The sequence below is a fragment of the Lepisosteus oculatus genome, chromosome 6, assembly GCF_040954835.1.
Source record: "Lepisosteus oculatus isolate fLepOcu1 chromosome 6, fLepOcu1.hap2, whole genome shotgun sequence".
NCBI classification, from domain to species: Eukaryota; Metazoa; Chordata; class Actinopteri; order Semionotiformes; family Lepisosteidae; genus Lepisosteus; species Lepisosteus oculatus.
In genome coordinates, this window is record NC_090701.1 from 10,260,896 (window position 1) to 10,281,325 (window position 20,430).

The window sequence follows — 20,430 nt, forward strand, 5'->3', positions numbered from 1 at the left end:
AATAGATTGAATGTGAGCGTTCTGCCTTTCCCGTTGCCCTCGTCATCGATGCAAGTGCTCAGCTCAGTCTACTTTACAGATGGAAAGAAGGCAGGAGTGCAAAGACTGAGCAAATGCACTGTTCTGGGAAAGTGAAACAAGCTCCTCAGGAGCATAGCAGACGTGAGAGAGTAAGTGGGCTGCTCATGAAACTTTAAGCACCAGTATGGATATCTCAATTTGGCTGAGGCTTTTTACTCAGTTTGAAACCTCTCGCTCTGAGCAAAACCCACAGACCAAAAATGCTTTGTTTTTACACATTGTACATTCTTCACAAAATCCCTTTAACTGTAAAAAAAAGGCTTTAAACCTTATAGAGTTTACTGTTATATAAACCATCCTATGGTGTAGTGGGTGCAGTTCATCACAGTGAGATGAAGGTAAAGTCATCATAAAACACAAAATGCTAAAATTAAAAGGGTAAGATGCCCTAGCAAGCACAGGACATGATCCGAGCACAGGAAAACCAAGTGAAAAAAAATAGTAGTGTAAACCTACCAGAGTAACTTTTTATAAAGGTATCAACGTGTCGCATTTCAGGATTCAAGACTTTTGGCTTTCCTTCCATCTGCACGTCTTGGTAAGTTTATCATCACTATATGGTCAGGAGGAAAAGGCTACTGTGGTCAATCAGGATTCCAACAACAATTACGCTGGAATAAAATTTCAACCACTGAAAAAACTAAAATTCCATTTTACAATCTGGTGACTAATCAGTAGTTTCTACAGTCCCTCAGTCCTGCAGTTATATACTGTGTGACTACATAATCCTAATTTACATATGCAAATTAAGGACTATTGCTAATCGGCAAAACTGTCCCTAAGGTTTTAACCTCTTCATTTCAGTTATCAGAAAAAGATATTTTCACAGCACAGTCCACCGAAATTGAACAAAAAAATACTGTGAATGTTGGCTCAGCATGTCCTGGTTTACTCACACCTTTGTTCAGTTCTGGAAATACTGGCAATGATCAGCTGACACCAACAATTCCTCTCATCAACAAGACGTTCCACGATAAACCATATTCTTTATAAATCCTGCTTGGAAAAATATCAGCTCAAAAAGCCCTGTCAAATCAGTTCTGTATACCCTTTACAAGATTGAAGCCCTATAATTCTCTCTTTCTCCGCACTATAATTATAACCAAAGCTTTTGGCTCTCAGACATACTGTATTGTACGATTTTCCTTTTATATTTCAGTAGCGAGAGAAAATAAAATAAAATATGCATGTCTTCATTACTCATTAGAGACTGTTCTGTTTAGTAAAGAGACAGGACACTAATCCCTTTGGGCCTTATGTTTCATACAGACAGTAGCCTTGAGTTTTTAAGAAGAATTAGATGTACATTTCTGCAGGCCAAGAAGATTAATGCCTAGGTCCAAAATATTTCAAATATGCAAACACTGACAAAGATCAAATAAATATAATGATAATTAAGCAAAGAATGTTGTGCTACATTCTCTTAAATCATGAAAGAGAAATCAAGTCGAGGTTAACTGGGAAAAGTAAATACGGTCACATTGTTAAATGTTACAAAGTTCATGCCAGCCACTTCTGAAAAATGTCTGAAATTTCAGTCCCACTTATGTATTAATCAGTACGTGACAAATCACACAGACGTTAGGTCTCTATAGCAATCGAGTTCCCTTCTCACCAGTAATTACACCTTTAATGTACCAGCCACTGTTGATCAAATTAAAAAATAAAGCTTAGAAAGCTGACATTTCATGAAAATATGAAGCTATAGCTGGTATAAAATAATTATCTGTGTTTGATTTCGTTTTTTTTTATTGGACCTTTTTTCTAATAAAACAAAAATATCTGAGCTGCAGCAGTAAGAGGATGTTATCACGAGTATAAATTGATTAAAAAAATTGACTATTATCCACTAATTCACAAAAAAAATATTTTTTTTACAGTGACAAGAATGTCAAACTGTATTTAAGAAATCATATTAAAAAAACAATATTGTTGTAACATCTATAATTGAAAATATTATTAAATTCTTTTAAATGCTGCATTTTCTCTTTTGCTTATGAATTGAAGGAGTTACGTTTCCCCTGTGCTGTTATTTTATTTATTTGCAGAAAATATGACATTTCATTTTCTTGGAATTTGGAAAAACTCAATGTATTTCAATCGTTTAAAGGACTATCCTCAAATTTGTACCACCCAAAAATCAACTGCGAAATAAATAAAAAAAGGGACAGGGACAGGATATTTTATATGTCCAAAATATATTCATAATAAATTAAGTCAAAATAAGGAATCTGGCTGAGGTTAGTTACAATCGCTTTCACAGGAAAAGGCAGACATGTTGGGATACAAACTATTATACCTGTGAGATGGCTGCCTCATCAATTCCTATCGCATTTGTAAAGAGAACATAATCATTTGCTAGGTAAGGAGATATGAGGCAGAAATTCAACACAGAAACTGCTCAGGCAAACCCAGATACAGTATTATCTGATAAGCAAACAGTCTAGAGAGCAGATACAACTGCCAAGCCTATTAATCTACTTGAGGATTAAGGAAAACCCTAGCAAAGGAAAAAAAATGCAATGCTAAAATCACAACTATTGAAAAGAACTGTGACGATTTTTTTTTTAATTACAGCACTTTACTGAAAGACTGGTAAGTGCAGCTATCCCTAATCTACAGTATAGCATAGGACACGTGTAAATCAAACCCTGAATTTGTTTCACACAGGTCTAAAATATGACTCCTTATATTTTAAAACTCAAAGGTATCTATCAATATTCCAGAAACACAAAAAAACGTTTCCTTGTGAAAACGCCAACTGTTTCTCTGTTAGAATTTTATTGGACTTTAAGACAAAATGACAAGGAGTCGACCAAAAGCCTGATTGTAAAATGTCAGTGTTGATTATGTTTGACACTGAACAACAAAAACATCTTGCATAAATCAATGAGTTGCAGACTGCTCTTTCAACTTTGTGTCAGTCAGACAGGGCATGTCCTATATGGGAATAACAAATTCCTTCTGAGGTTGAGATGAATGTTACTTATGAATTAGCCTCCTGGTATTTAATTCTGTTTAAACACAAACTAAATTGTTGAACCTACAGACCTGGCCAGTCATTTCAAAGCTGTATCTTTGCTTAATGGCTTAACTGAACAACGTTCGACCGCTGGCGGAAAATCAATTCCAAAAAACGGTTTCTGCAAAACAGCCTGATAAAAATGTCATGTATTTTGATGACTGAGACACAGCAGGTTAGATCGTGAGCACAAAGAAAAAAACAAGACAACAACCACCGCTGAACCAAATTGTTCACCAAAGCATCACAGAAGCCTCCTGTATTGCAGGGTAGCCTGGAAATTTTTGTGGGAAAATTGCTCAGAACGCCTCCTCCAGACCAGCACACATCCACTGGATGAAAACTGACAGAACTGGGACTCATCAAAAAATGTGGCAGTGGCCCAAAATTTGCAGGGCTGCTTCAGCAGCATTTGCAAAGCTCTTTGCTTTTGTTGGACAATGATGCCAGTGGAAAGATTTGCTTCGAGTTTGGCAGCTCTTCCCTCATAGGCCATGTTGCAAAGATAACGTTTCACCATCAAGACGGACAGTTAGCCTACTCTCTATTCCTGTGTGTGCTGGTTTCAGGTCAACTCAATGCCAACTGTATTGTCTCCTAGAACTCACCCACAGGAATGGGTAGGAATGAGCAGAGGTTTCTGGAAGGATTTAGCATGAATTGTTATTTTTCCACTCATCCTAATACAACACTTATCCATCCATCCATTTTCTAACTGCTTCATCCAATTCAGGGTTGAGCCGGGGCCTATCCCAGCAAGCAACGGGCACAAAACAGGATACACTATTGATAGGATGCCAGTCCACCGTGGGGCACACTTAGACACACACATACTCATACCATGGCCAGTTTTCCCAGAAGTCTATTAACCTACCAGTATGTCTTTGGACTGTAGGAGGAATCCTTCATACTGTATACATAGGGAGGACATATACACTCCACAGATAGCACCCCTGGTCTAGAACTGAACCCAGGGCTCCAGCGCTGTAAGGCAGCAATGCTGCTGTACAACTCTACAATACTTATAACAGCCACAATTTCTTGTATTAGGAACACACGCTTCCATCTGATGCAGCTTAAATTGACAATGTGCATGTTAGACATTAATGTACAATACATTTCAAAAGTATAATCATTTTGTAAGTTTTTGTCTAGAGCCACTTGATTTATGGAGGGTTGTGGCCCTTTGCCTGTCATATCCTGGCACTATGCAGGACTACTCTCTGGATAGGGGGTTAGCCCCATCAAAGTGCACAGACCAGCACAATTTAGAGACTCCAAATTAAATAAACCAGTACGTCTCTAGACGTTAGGAAAAACTCATCAAACCAATGGAGTCCAAAGAGACTGACCATAGAAGGAGTGAGGAGTTCGTACAGTATGTCCTCCGAGACAGCAGGACAAACCACCACAGCACTGAACTGCCCAGTTAGGAATCAATAACAGTAAGATAAGCAGTACAGTTCAAACATTTTGTATGAGAATTCAGAAATTTTCCATACGTCCAGGTTTGAAATGGGTAATGACAATGAGACGAGTTCATATTTTCCTAGCCATTTGAAACTCCACACAAAGAGGACACAGTTCACCGATCATTTGGTTTGACACTGTTACCAGTATCGTAGCACCCCCCTTCAGAGCTTGAATCCATTGCAAACTTGGAATAGTTAACCACATGACCCTCCTTTCAGCACAGCAGAGTGCTCAACTGCAATGCAGCTTTGGGCAGCTGGGAGATGCAGGAGACAGCAGATAGAATGTCTGACTCAAAACTAACCACGCATGTGACAATGACAGTAATTGGTTAAACAGTGAATTGTCCCACTTTCCACTTTGTACCATCCCAAGAGCAGAAAGCAACTGAACTGCTGCTCCAAGAGCAGGAAAAGAAATTCACTTTCAGCAGGCCCAAAATATCTTTCATAATCATTAAAAATGCACTAATTTGTTTGGACGCCGCTCTTGGTGCTACTGAGCTTTTTTTAATGATTTAAATTATCCATCACAGAGTATTTGTTATGACCTCTTTCACCCTGCAAGCAGTTTCTGAATTGAATTCCTGCCTTGCATCCCCTTGGTCAAATGACTACCAAGTGTTCATTTCATTATCAGTTAGAACGCCTGTACTCCAGTTCTAACATCAACCCATGAGCTGCTGTATCTTCTCGTCTCGATGCCCACACCCTGCACCACACATTCAACACACTGGTGTGGTTTCATTAGCAGTGCTGTCCCTTCATTGTGTCTGTCAGCAACACATTCAGGCGTTGGCCAGTGTAGGCAGGCAGTGGCTGAACTCATGTCATTCCGGATCTGCATCACTCTTGTGCACAATACATCGGACTTTGGGGGACGTCTGAAGTTTTTTGGAGGATGGAGAGCTCAGCTTCGAAGAAACTGATGTTTCAGTTCTTCCAATGTTTGGTCCCGGGCAGTATTCACACCAATTTGAAATCCATATCAACTCCCACCGTGTGTAATGGAAAAGCAAACATACATTGGCCTAGATTTCTGTCACAGAGATTAAGAAGCAACACCTTGTTTTCTTTTCCATATTCTAAGGTTCTGCCATTATGTCCTACTTTAACAGGTTTCTGTTAATTATTATAGTTTATTTTTTTGGTTCCAGCTTTCACCACTCTTGGACAGTACTACATTGTGTGCCATTGTGATATAACAGGCTAAATACATTGTTTCAGTAGCTCCATCCACACATTGGGGAAAACTGACAAGGACATCATTCCAGGAGTCAAAATTAAGAAAGTATCATCACTGGTTTCACAACAGATCACACTGTATGTTCCATCTCGCTCAGTGTTATGTTGGGTTTACACTTGGCAATTACTGCTAGCAATGTAGCAATGCTTGCTGTCAATAATTGTTAGCTTATAACTGCCAGCAGTTATTTCAGATTTGCACTAGCCAATTTATTTTTTGCTGGCAATACTGGTACCAATTTCATGCCAATTCCAAATTTTTGTTAATGGGCAAAAACAGTGGTTTACAGGACTGGAAAGACTAGGACCATTAAAGCTCAATAACATACAGTACAGGACATAAATATGGGTAATTGCTTACCAGCCAGTGTTACTAGTAATTATTGCTATGTGCAAACCCCCTCTGCTTTCCAGTTTTTATCATTTCAAACTTGCCAGTCCAATTTAGAAGCTTTTCACAGAACCAGCAATAATTCCCCTTACAAAAACTTGCAGACACAGCAAATTCACGCATTAATCTTGGTGGATATCGGCGGACATGGGATTCTACATCACAGAATCTACTGTACACATGTGGTATTACAGTTCAGCATTCAAGCAACTGATAATTCGGATTAAACAAAAACAGAAGGGAACTTGGATAGGAATTAACATTGCGTCTGCAATTCTGTACATGTCAAAGGCACAGGAAATCTCCCCATCACACAGTGTGTACAAACGTAGGACTGTAGAGGCCCCAGTGAGTCAAATTAATGTTTTTGTGGATAATGCATTTCAACTTCACTTTCCAACATTACGTTTACCATGGTATATCTACACAGTGCATTACACTGCCCATGGTTTCACCAAACATTTACTCAGATGTGCCACAACTTCTATTGATCTGGATCACGCTTCCTCATATACAGTATATTCTCATCATGTATACTGTACAGTATATTGTATATCACGACTTCTCTTGTCTCCTACACTTAACTACACTCTTACAACACGAGAGGAAGCTCTTGCCATGTGGAGAAAACTAACCTTTGGAGGTGGACATCATTACAAGTTCATTTAATGGCACAATCTTTAAATAGCTCTTTTTTTTCATTGTATGTACTGTATAACACTGTATATGGGCAAAGCACCAGATGCTTTGCCTCTTAAAAAAAATCAGAAAGAACTTTAAACTCAGTTGGCCTGCATTTCCCTAATTGCTGATTGATCTGATTGTGTTTTAATGTTGCGAAAATAAAAAAGTGTTTTTCTTGTCATTGTTCACCCCACAGGAATGTTCAATTGGAGCCAAGCACCCTTCTGTTTCTGCAACACATTGTAGCAATGAAAAAAAAGGTACAGTATGTAACCACTGAATACCTAAACAAATCAGCTTCCAAGCAGCTCAGTTAACCACATTTCTGACAAAAAGTGAGTAAATAAAAACAAGACAGTAATGGGAGCAGCTTTTGGCTACATGGAAATATGCTCAAATCTAGTGTAACCATAGACTGCTCTGCATTAAAATAACAGGATTAGACTAACAATGTTGTTTACGGTGATCTACCACAAGGCTTTCCAGCCTTTCTGACCCATGGTCTGCTGGTTTTTGATTCAGCTCAGTCCCTGTTTTTTAATTGAACTACACATTTGCTGATTGTACGTTTCTGAGTTCTCAGTTCTGGAACTGTCGAGAGATCTCAATATACCTACATCATTCATATGGTGAAAACTTTCCTTCTCGTCTTTTTTAGAATTTTCAGGGCAGAGAGAGCAAATAAAGTTTAATCATAATATTAGTCCAATTAAGCAACTGAAAGTACAGGTGGGTTGAAAACCAACAGATAGGTCACCAGGACCCAGAGTCTGGAGCACTGTTGGGGCTAAACGATCTGATGTTCATCGCATATTTCCAATCCCCAATCCTAAATTTTATAAAAAGAAACAATATTACCGTTAAATTTACTGTTAACAAATTACGATCCTGGGCGTTATAAAACATAAAACCAAAGCGATGCAAATCCACAGGGAAAGTATAACAAACGATAAAACAACATTCATATCTATCGTGTTCATATGTGGAAAAAAGTGTAAAAAAAATCACACGCACAAAATGTGTACGTGTGGTTTCTTCCGAGCCTCTTCACGCCATAAAGCAGACGTGTCCAGCTGCCTCAGTCACATATATGTAACCTGCTGTATCTTGGATGATAAAAGCTATGTCGTCTACAGCCTACCCGCAAGCAAGAAAAAAAATGTAGAGAAGCGTAGCACACCATGAACCTACTAAGTAAGCATTCGTGTCAAGAAAATGCTGTCGTCTCACTAGATCGCAAATGAAGCAACAGTCAATTGATAAGGGAGAAGAAAATCAATCTTTTATCCACACCCTGCTTGCAATGCGCATGTGCTTCCTTAAACAAAGGACCATAACAATTACTAAACTGGGTTCATTCATTCTCAATACAGACACGATGTAAAAAGACGTCTTGTATTGTATATAACGCTATCGACAAAGACATCACACACAAACTCATCCGCATCACTTCATGGGATTTGCAGTAAATGCCGTCCGTGCCGGGGTTAAGACACTGTTTAAATCAGAGTGAAAACCACGCCAGTGCCACTTCCATCTGTGCAAAATCAAGACACGGTTTCCAATCGCTGCAGGCGCGGACTATATCGAGAATTCCTCAATACATTTCCCAGAGCGACGAAGGTTTCGACTACCTGTTAAGACCCAACCCGACACCGACGACGGTCTCCCTTTGTCTTTTGCGAAAATGAAATGTTTTAGGTACATAATGGTCTAGTATCGCTTAAGCAGTGCAGCCAGATGTGTCGGCACACACCCCCAAATACAGACAAGAAGGAGGGTGGGGGGGATGAAATGTCTTATTAGAAAAGCATTACGGTTTTTATAACCTATGATTTCCTTGTGAAAAAAAAACCGTGACATCTTTATTTTTGTTAATTTACCGTACTCAAGTAAGAGCTTCACATCTTTTTCCCCCCCTTTTTAAACTAATTTAAACACAAAGTGATTTTTTTTTTCTGGTGATAAGGATTATCCCAATGAAAGGATCCCCAAATAAAAAAAAAACACAAAATACTATTAAACACTAAAATACGCAATACTAAATCAAAACCAACAGCTATTTTTAATCAGTAATCAACCCCTTTTTCCCCAAAAAAACGTTTTATCATCAAAACCAGGACGTCAAATTCACTTCATTGGCAAATAAAGTCATTCACCACAACAGCAAAATAAAAATACTAAAAAAAGAACAATTTCTTATGACTGCTTTGATAATAAATCTTATTCAGTTTTTCCTTCCCTCCTTTCGCATATGAAATACACCCCCTCCCCTCCAGTCTATTGCTAAATTGGACAGTATGCATTACAGCTGGGTTAATCAACGGAGATGGTACACATGCAAAGTGAATCTACCCCCCAAAAAAATAAATAAAATAACATCAGCAACCATTTTATGAAACTCTTACCGTTCTTCGCAGTTAAGTTCTAAAGGGCTCCCTGCTGAAGAGTCGGTGGTTATATATTTTTTTTCAGCGGCGGTGTCTCTGCGCTCGGTAGCTGTGCCTATTAGGGTAGTGCTCTGCACGTCGGTCTCTGCATTTCTCCCTCTCTCGCACACTCTCTGGCTGGGGGCAGTTCAAATCCTCCCCACCAGCGCAGTACGGGGAGGCAGAGGGCGCTGTAGCACAATCGACTTCGACAGGATGCGATTTGTGAACGCAGCGCACCCGTGATGAAATAATTGGGGAAAAGGGCTATTTGGTGCCAGTGTGGGTTTTTTTTTTTTACTACGGGCGGTGACGGTCTAATAATGTGCTTGCATCGCATTACTTTACATAAGGGATGGCCCTAGCTAGCGTCCAGTTATTCCCCGAGAGAGGAAAAAAAAAACTTCACCACTCTACATCCAGCATTAGACTTAACATTTTAGGTCAGCAACGGTAGGCTCTATCGTTTTCCCCAGTTCCGTGCATGGTTGTAAATTGAGAGTATACATTTTTGCGCGGGTGCTTTGATAATCATCATATTTTGCGTTAGATCACACAGACAGACAGGGGCTTAATGTACAGAAATGCTGTATATATTTGGCAGCAGCGCACTGCCTCAGAATTAATACATTTTTTTTCAGTTCACAGTCTGATGCAGAATATGTAGACTTTGGGCGCCCCCTGTCGACGATAACTTATTTTCATAATACTGTGCTTTTTGCTTTTATAAGCACCGATCCTGACAAGAGCTTGTTAAGTTTAGCTGACGCGTTTGTCCAAGGCAGGCAGCTTGCGTAGAATAATCACACAGCCGTACAGCAAAGCCAGCGTCAGGATTTCACACGTAACTAAGGCACACAGCGCAATGACTAGAGCAGGAGACACATCAAAGGCGGGTGAATGAGAAATGCAGTGCGATAAAAAGTGTAGAATGGGAAATACAGTAGATGAAGAGCGAGTTAATAGGTTTAAGCAGCAAAAAAAAACGAAAAGAAGATCACGGTTTATGAGGTCACGCGTAATAGAAAAGAGGCGGGGTCACGGTCGATGACCACACGGTGAGGCGTATCATCATTATTATAGTTATCATCTTAAACATGAACAGTCTTATATCAAGTTCTGTTTTAGCACAGTTCTTTCCAGCACAAATGGTCACAGGCTAATCTCTGGGGATCAGGACGCATATTAGTGCTTTATTTGTGAAAATGATTGTGAAGCATTTTTGAATGCGAAAGTCGTCAGAGGGTAAAAAACGCAAGCTTACTGCTTGACTGGCTTATGGAAAAGGAAATGGGGGTAAAGTTTCTTAAAGACTGTGATCGCTGTTCCTGACATCTACTCATTAGTCATGCAGTATTACTGAATCTGTTCCTAAAATAGAGCCGCAGAGTGTTCCCATTTGGAATTTCCAAGTGGTTCCTCGGTGAAAAATATTTGAAGAACTCTTCGGCCACCAATTGGCCTACATTCCCTTTTTTATTTTATTTTTTAAAGAAAAGACTCCATTTATGTACCCATTGTTGTGCCGTATACCTGGGTCCACAGTATGGGTCATTACCATTCTGAAAAGGTACGGTTATTTGAATTGCAGGAAACCTTTCGTTCAAAAGCATGTTTCCAGGATTTCAGCATAGTACCGAAATGTTAATCATTCCTATATTAATCCCTGCCACTTTACTAGTTGTGTGTAGCAGGATAAGTGATAACTACACCCAAATGCCGTTGGTTTTAAACGTCTGTTGTGTAAGGCCCAACCTTAACATAGAGACCGGAAGAGCTTGATTTTATTGGCCAGTATCTGATCCATTCTCCTTTTATGTCCAAAAAGCACTTAAACTTAGGTTTAGAATGCATGGATGCCAGTGTAAGGGGCTGTAGGGCTGTGAGATGTGAGGACCCTGAGGAACCTTTGCTTATATTCATATAATGCAACTGATTGTGACATCAGATTTTCTATCTACTGCTTTTTCAGTGCCTGTTGTGATGGTTGGAAAGATGCAGTTCGTTCACATCGGTTTTGAATCAGTCCTCAGCCCACTGCGCTTTGACTGTTCCTCTGCCTCTCTGTCCCTTACTGCTGTCTGAGATCTCAAAAACATAAAATGTCTCCTCCTAGAGGCTCTGATTCAAAAGCCATGCATTTGGATGCTAAGTGAAGAATAAACATACAGAGCAGTTCCGTTTTGTTCTGTTGTGTGAAGAAGAAAGGCCATTATAAATATTCCGCTGGTCTCAGAGGAGGCTGGGAGAAGAAAGCAGTAGCTGCAAAAATGGCTCTGCTGCTCCTCTGGGAACAAGGATCAGTAGCTACACAGTGCATGTAGGAAGCTCAGGCATGCTGCAGCAGGAGCTGAAATCTGAAGGCGACTTCAGCAGCCCCATGGTGAAAAGACAACAAAAGGCACAAGGACAGGATCTTGGATGAAGATGTGGGAGCACTGAGCAGTCAGCCAGATAAGCGAAGTTCCCTGGCAGCAAGAAACCAACAAAGGCGGCAGTTCTTTTTAAAAACCTGCTACTTTCAGTAGGCCATCAGACAGAGAGCCTTAGCAAGGCAGCCAGTCTTTTCATCTTCTGCCCGAGTATGCTCAGATCCACAAAACAGCAGCAAATGCAAACACAAAGCTTTTTTCCGTGCTTTTGTATAAGAAGGCGCACACACAGTACGAAGCCCACTTTCGTTCCAGAGACGGAAGCATGTAAAATGTTTAAATAAACATATTTTCAGACTGGACCCCCAAGTGATACCATCCAGTGTCATGTTTGTGATTTGTGTTTCTGGCATGGCATTTATATTTTATCCTCCATCTGTCCTCAGATTTTACGCTTTGTGGGTTAACAAAGGTTTGACACGGTTTAGGCATTTAAAGCTGGAATAGCCCCTAGTAGATGGGTACAAGCTGTGTGAACAAAATGAACAAGAGTCAATTGCATGTGGAGCATCCACTTTTATGTAGCACAGGGTACTTTTTATCCAAAACATTTCTTAAAAGATTGTAGTGATCTGCCACCATGTCAGCAATGTGTTCTGCAGCCACATCACTCTTTCTGAAAGACTAACAGATGACGGATACCAACTGGGCCAATACTGACATGCCCTATGGACACACATGTCCTTGATCAGTCTCAGCGTGTAATCTGAATAATATTTTATTGTGTGTATGCAGAAATTATATTTGAGAGCGGAAGGCCATGTGAATGGATCGATAAGTTGATAAAGTCAACAGAACAACCAAAGTGGTAGTGATGATTTTATTTGAAATAAAAATGAGAAATGTCCCATTATAATTCAAAATGTAAAACCTGTATATTAGCTTGCTTTATAAAATGCTGCAGAAAATAAGAAAAACATTCTCTTATTTTATGCTGCCAAACCTCATTTGAGTGCACATGAAATTGGTTGTATGCTGTTTTTTTTCTTAATCTAATTCAGGAGAAAGGTCGTCATTCAACACAATAATTTGGTAAACTTGTGTTTTCTTGCCTTTAGCTCTTAAGGCATCTGTCAAGTGCAAATATGTTGTGGCCACGTTACTCCCCATCTGTAAAGCAGATGACAGTAAATTCTAAATCTGACTGCAAGGCCACTTGGGTCATGTCTTTACAAATCAGTATGTTTTCAAATAAATTAGAACAGATGGCAACACACCACCACAAGAAGCAAGAAAAAAAGGGCTTTTCTCAATTAAAGCAGATAGAGAGTTTACGTCTTGGTGCGTTTACCAGATAATTGTGTGTAAAAAAACAACTATAATCTCCCTTCTATGTTTTATATTAGTTTTGAGAAAGATCCTGGGGATATTGGCTTAAAGAACATGGATGGATAGCTTATTTCAGACTCCTATTACCCTTTCTGATAAGACTTTTCACTGTTAATCCTGAAGGCGTCCATTATGTTGACTTTGTCTTTCTCAGTACCTTTGAGGGTTTTGAATATTTGAATCAAGTCTCCTCCTAGGCTTTTCAGCCATAGTGAAAACAGCCCAACACAGAATAATCACAGAAATACTCTTTCTTAATTTTCCATTCTTGTCTTGACAGTAATTTTGAGCAGACTGTGAAGATATCTCACGACAGTGCTGTAAGAAAATATTACAATGAAGTAATGAACGCTCCTGGTTCTGTGGCAGTGGCATGAGGAGTGACTGGCTGGAGATGACTTTACAGACTAATTACAGTGGGGCTGCTGGCCACAAAGCAGGTGAATTAGCTAGGAAGACAGAGATGGAGCAGATATTCTGTGGACTCAGGGGAAGGAGAAGAGAGAAAGCTGGGATTCTCCCATTGGTATTATAAAGGGAAGAGGCTGGAAAGTGTGACTCTAGAGTAACAGGGGTGAGGTTATGGGGAAAACGCTGGGGTGTGTATGGATCACAAGAATATTACTATAGTGTGCCGGGAGCTTGTAGCTCATGTGGTCATGACCATAGCTGGAAAGAAATGTGCAAATTGCCTCACCTTCGAAACTCAAAATGAGAGCATAACAAAATACTTGTCACTTCTTGTTCTGTGAGTTTGCAGAAAATACTGCATAAAGGTGTATATAACAAGCAATTAAAAGGAGAACAGATCATATAACTATTGTTAACTAAGTCATTATACTACAAAAAAATTGTAAAAAAATACTCCATGCAACACACATCATAGCAACTGCAGCAATAACATGAATACAAGAGTCTATTTTTGCAGCTACCATATACACACATCAATATTATTTATGTGACACAATTTTCATGAAACAAGCTGCAATCTAAAAGGTTTGGGGCCCCAAAATGTGTAATGATTTCTTGCAAGTACTTCTGCAGGTTCCCTTGAGAAATCTTTCATTATGCCTGGGCATCTCCTAGGATTTGACATGTACAGGAATGGTGATGGATTTTAGTCCTTATTTCTAATAGATTATTTTCAGGATCCCTTTGATTTTTTGTTATTTCATCGTGCTGGGTAGCTAGAATCCTAAAAGCAATTGCATTTCTTTTTTGCAACTTAATTGGATCCAAATTAGTTATTTTAATATTGCGGTTCTTCTTTCTTCTTTTTGAACGCATTCAACTGTTTCCTCTAGGTGGCGCCTTAACCCCGCCGTCTGTTCAAATGTTTCCCTCTTGCCTGATCTGGATGAGTATACTGTTAAGTCTTTAAACTTCGTGGCATCGCTTTCCAAACAGTTAATTGCGGTTAGAATATTTTCTCCGGTCAGGATACGTTGTGTTTTTGCTTAATTAAAGAACTTTACTTTTTTCGTGGCACTATAATTTAAAATAAGCGGTGCAGTTTCATGTGATTTAAACTCATCGTGCATTTTTTTAGTGGCATGTTAAGCATTTATTTTTGGGGTAGTGTTCTACTCATTAAGGATCAGATACACTATTTATATACACTATTACATTATATAAACTATTTCAGTGTCCTCGGAATTAAATCCTAATGCAACATTCTATTGTGTTTAAATTAGGAACTGCACCTCAAAATAAATAAACGTGTTTAAGTTTGAAAAAATAATACCTGCTGAAATTCAGCAGCCTCTTAACTTGAAAGGTGGTGCACTAAATGTAAAATCCTAGTAATTTCCTGGTTTGTCTTCGGACCTATTGGTCAACTCACCTGGCGTAGCAATCTGACTCATCAAGGTATTACAGTACATAGTGCTCCTGTAACAGTCTTGACAGGAAGCACCGAATTTCTGGCGTTTCTAACAGATATCAGAATTACATGGGTTAAACATCTCCGAATATGGATATTGTGAGTCTTTTATCAAACAAAGCGAAATATAAAAACCACGACGGAAAGATTTTATTGGACATTATTCAGGTAGGAACAGTGGTTGGGGAAATAAATGTTTTACATGCATTAGGAAGTAACCGATCGATGAAATCGAATTGTTACATAATGTAGAAGTTCAAATATATAACATAAAACAACATTAAAAGACTGCTTTGAGGTACGCCATGTTTTCAGTTTATTTGAATAAGATTTAAATAAATGCAGTACCACAGGTAGGAAGACTCCTTTCCCAAAGTTAGTCTTACATCTGAATGTGGAAATCTACAGTAAGTATATTAGCCACGAGTTAATTCACATTTCAAGGTTAATTTAATGTGATTAAGAACTAGACTCTTCAATATCCCAAGAAAAGTATACTATACGAGTTGCTGTTGTGAAGAGAAACTTTGTCAATCGTATTTTTGTAAAGTCTTGCAATTCAAAACGCGAGAGAAGTACCGCCGGTTCTTCTGAAGCTTTATGATAATAAGTAATCCTTTTGGATGGTTTTGGTTAAGTTTGATGTTCTGCTCAAATTAATTGGACTGCACAACATTCACACTTAATTGTTCTACATTGGAGATGAAGCCTTCGGTTTAAATCAAATTCCTGGAATTTAGCAAGCAACTTTCTGGTCATTTGTTTCAGCTACCGTAATCATTTCCTAAAAAGGATGTGTGGAAAATAGCCCTTTCCTTAGTTTAATCTCTTCTATTAAGTTCTCTATGGTCTCGAAGGGAACGGCTACTTACAGTATGAACAATACAAACTAGATGCACATAGAAGCGCTTAGTGTCGCCTGCTTCTCAGCCAAACCAGCCGCGATACTGTATTGAGCGTCCTTGTCCCCACGCTTGTATCTTAGTATTTTTTAGAGGTTTCTTAAAATGTTTAAGGTTTCAAATACATAAAACTGTAAATGAAACACCATTCGCAATCCGTAACCACATTTTTTTCTGATATAATTTTCATTGAAATGGGAGTGTAAGTAAATTAATTGAATACATTACTAACAATTATTATGAATGGCTCCCTACACCGCAAAAACAACAAAAACTTTCCTCGGAGAACTATGAAATAACTGCGATGTGTTGTTTTCTTTGGCGTGTGTGGTCATAAAAGATTTGGATTTCATTATTTTGTTTGTAAAAGAGTTCTTGATTCCCAGTTTTTAGAAGGAAAAAAAACAATTTTATAAAATTATAATATTCACTGACATCTGTAGGACACAGAAAAACGCGGCCTTTGCAGTTCAAAGTTTCCACAGCGTGTGGTAACTCTGGTCTTGCACTGCCATATCCAGCGGCCAGCCTCGTTTTGTTCATTCCCAGGCTTGACACACATGCGAGTTTTAAACAGTTTACTCCATTACTTGGTTCATTTAAATCAGGAACGGCTAACTGTTGTCGAGGCCGGATTAACCCGCATTGTGGGACCTACTGTAGGCAAACAAGTGCGTTGTTGACACCCACACGAATAAACACGTATTTAAAGCCCTACAAATATGTAAATACCAGTCTGTTTGCCTGAAAAGCTAATTACACCGCAATTAGAAATGGTTTAATTTTGTGCTTTAAGTTATAATACGTTTACTTATTGTAAACTTAACTAAGTTTACAATGTTCTTGCTAAACTTAACTAGGTTTACAATATTAGTCTTCTTCACGTTTCATGCTCATGCAGTTTAAATAGTGAAGTTTATGAGGTAAATTGCAACGTAATCCATTTTAGTCTAATTCTTCGTAGACCTTGTTAAAGTTCAATCATGAACAATCAATCAAGGCTTCTGAATGAAATTAAACACATGCACAGACCTTTCCTTTTTGTTGTATGTGACCAGTACCGAAAGTGATATGCACAGTAGGTATCCCAATGTGAGCATTGATGTACACTGAGTTTTTATTTCTAGCTAGCTGCAGTATCTAATAAACCAGAACTTGTGAACACCTTGGTCTTCTTATATTTTGAATTGAATTCACCAGCAACAGGACTGGTTAATACATACTGTAAATCTGAGTTAGTTCATTACAGCTTGCTGGCACAGAAAACCAATCTACTGTAGCTTGCTTTTCCATAATGTGCATGAAACCATTTTCAGATAAATATATAAAACAGATGTGTGAATTAAAAAAAATAAAATTGAACAATTATCATATCTGAGAGGGTACCTCCTAAACATCTGGACCCTATGCATATAGTTTGTCTGTGTCTTAATCCACCCCAGTTGAGAGCTAGCGGGTATTTTCATTCCCAATGATTTCTAAACAGCAGTTCAGAAATCAATGAGTTAAGGGTGACCTACAAAACCCGCTTGATTTTGGCTCTCTGGGACCAGGATCGGTCAATCCTGATGTATTGCAACACTTGTGCAAATGCTTTGCATTCCACATTTTCTCAACAGGAAGTGGTTTGGGTTTAAAGCAATTAAGCCCATTGGTTTGATGTATTTCGGGCTAACACAGAGCAGACTGTTCTGCTCAGCTAGATGTGATCGGCCCTCTCTGTATCTGGCACCGTTTTTTAGATCCCAGAAGGAAACAGTATATCCAAATTGTAAAATCATTGCAAAATTGCATGCAACATTTGATCATTCATAGCATGCACATTCCAACACATATTCACAAAATTCTCACTGAGGAAATATGTCATATACTGTACCATAAGAGTGCATTTTCTCTGCACAGAGTGTAGGTGCTTATCACCAACGATTTACATTCTTCTGTCCTTAACCTAACCAAGAGTAGTTTTTCTTGAGGTGGTTTTGCCTGTAAACTGGAATGTGCAAATTTGTGAGCTCATCTGAATATGGGTAGTATATTGTTGCTGGGTGCATGCACATTAGGGTCTAATTCATTACAGAATAATAATTTTTTACTTTCGCAAACTCTAAATCATTTAAAACAATTTAAAAACAACAGTCAAAAATTCTTGGAGGGTTGTTTCAGCTCAGTCTATTGTCTTGTTCCCAGGAGGAACATAATGATGGACTAAAGCTAGTAACGTTCTTCGATCTAACCATCTAATATGCGTTTTGCAAACCTACCAGTTGTCCTTCTTGCTAAGTGCCTGAATACGTACGCTGTCTGCCAGATTAGCTCCAGGGAGACAGCACAGTAGTGGTGACTCCAGGTCCCAGAGTCACACCTCGTTTGAGAATAATGTTTCTGAGAACAGAGTCTCCAACAGCCACCACATGTTGTTTCGTGAGATTTTGGTGTCACTGGTAGTTTTTTACAGTTTAGCCAGTAGTGCATCCCCCATTAACAATAGTATATTACATTTTGTTTAACAGCAGTATATGAAATCCCACAACATCCATTCTGAGGCAAGCTTGAAACTCTGTCAGCACTGCCGAAGGTGATAAAAAAGCATCACAAAAATTGAAGAAGAACAAAGCAACAGGCAGTAATGGAATTCCCATTGATCTTTTGAGGCATGGTGGACAAGAGTTAACACTGCACCTCGAGTTGTCACACTGTATCTGATACGGCCTCTTTGGAGAATGTGACAGTTTTAAGAAATGTGCTTCTTTAAGTTTCACCGTTTCGAATATACAGAACTCCACAAACAAATAGTTTGGCGTGAAAATACCATGTTTCCAAAATTAGGTTATTTCATCCCATTCACATATTGCGTTAACCAGAAAAATTGGTGTCTTACACTGGAAAATAGCAGCCTCCAAATACTGACTTTTTTGTGGCCTGTGGGTAGTCTGGGTTGGCTCTTCATTTTTAGAGAGATAGAAGACTTTTAGTGGGATGGCATCTGCCACAGTTGTTAGGAGGCCATTGGGAGGTATTTAAATACGGACTGGAACACATCTGCAGCTTTATTCCACATGTCCTTACATTGTGATGCAGCTATTAAGTTTCCTTGTGCTAAGCAGTCCTGGTCATAAACACAAGCTGGAGAACAGTGACAAAGACATGCCCGTCAAGGTGCTGTCGTAGCATAAACACAGTGGCCTGCTTTCCTGTTATGGGCTTTTTAAAGCCATTGTACTGATATTGATTACAGTAACAAAAGTCATATTATTGATGCTCAGTGTATAACTATTGTTGGTTGTTCAATCATCATAACAATAATAGTTCTGGGGAGGATTATATAACAAATAGTTGCTTGAGCATCGAAGCTTTGATAGCCTTTTTTGTCTGTTGTGTGTGTCAGAAGCTATGGACATGAAAGGAGTCATTTTACTGTAGGAAGACCAGTGTCTCTACTCTTTAAGTGTACACTTTGACAGAGACTGTCATCCACCTTACTGCAGAATTTGTAATATACTGTACAGTCATTTGTATTTAAATGTTTTTGTTTCTTCTTCAGAACAGGAAGAAACAATATGATCGAAAGGGGAGTTAATTGTTTACAGTTTATCAACAGAATAAATACCTCACTCTGAAAACATGTTTTTAATTTGGTGTAACATTTCTTATCCCATTAGCTCATTTTAAGTTGTCCTATATTGTTTTGTATTCCATGCAAATTCACTAAATGCAGAATATCACATGGTTTTGCTACTGTGAAGTGGTTTTGTTCTTTTTGTAAAAGTTCATTTTCTGCTACAGAGAAGTGTTTTTTTTGTTCTATAGTACTTTAACAGAAATGGCTCCTAAGCATTACATCCCAAAAAAGCAAAATGGAACACAAGCCAAAGAAACACTTTATTGGAGTGAAACAGTGCTATTATTTCTAATTATAGATCTTCTGAATTTTTCTTCCGTTTGTGGCAACAAGAAAAGGAAATTGCTTCAGAGGGTTTTATAACAATTGCTGATATGGACTGGAGGAATTTGGGAAGAGGAAAGGCAAACCCTTATCTCAAATCTTAGGTGAAGCCTAAATGGTTTAGGAAATGTTTGTTTTCCTCTTCCTGTTGATGCTAAAACTTCAAGCTTGGCCAGGTCCTATGTGTCAAAGAGGCTAATCTCAGAAGCTGGCCTAAATAAAAGCCCTTAGACAGCACTATTGCTGTCTTAGTTGCCAGCATCTCATTTCAGTTCCAATCTTGGCAGCTTTTATTCCTGTATGGTTTCATAAATGCATACCACTACTTTATCACCACTGCATCAAAACTACATATCCAGATATTATAAACAAGCATTGGTTCACGTTTTCCATTTTTTATTTCATGTTTTCTCAAGATAAATGAAATGCTTTATTGTTTTTTTAATAGCTGCTGAAAAAGACTTTTTTTGGTCATATCTATTTGCTTTCATCTTTACACTGTTTCTAATAGCCTTTTTCTAAACTTTATTTATTACAATGTGCAAATCTGTCCAGTAGTGCAACAGTTATGCATAAAACCTTCAATTTCTTCAGCTATTAATGTTACAATTGCTACTT

At 38.5% G+C, this 20,430-nt stretch overlaps 2 protein-coding genes across 3 annotated transcripts in view; one reads left to right on the top strand and one right to left on the bottom strand.

Moving 5' to 3' along the window:
* The window catches only part of basp1 (brain abundant, membrane attached signal protein 1), a 52,281-nt gene extending 42,757 nt beyond the window's left edge, over positions 1-9,524 (bottom strand). The window contains exon 1 of one of the 2 annotated variants that reach the window (XM_015354947.2): positions 9,304-9,524. Coding sequence is in view for 1 of the 2 variants with exons in the window: in XM_015354946.2 (XP_015210432.2) it covers positions 8,530-8,602 (73 nt within the window). In the remaining variant the exon portion in view is untranslated. Of the gene's footprint in view, positions 1-8,529; positions 8,625-9,303 lie in introns of those variants that run through there. The other variant, XM_015354946.2, reaches the window with a different exon arrangement.
* Positions 9,525-14,989: 5,465 nt separating this feature from the next.
* myo10 (myosin X) overlaps positions 14,990-20,430 on the top strand; it is a 133,960-nt gene continuing 128,519 nt past the window's right edge. Inside the window, exon 1 of the mRNA XM_069190954.1 lies at positions 14,990-15,135. Within this exon, the coding sequence (XP_069047055.1) occupies positions 15,058-15,135 (78 nt within the window). The 5' untranslated portion in view covers positions 14,990-15,057. The remainder of the gene's footprint in view (positions 15,136-20,430) is intronic.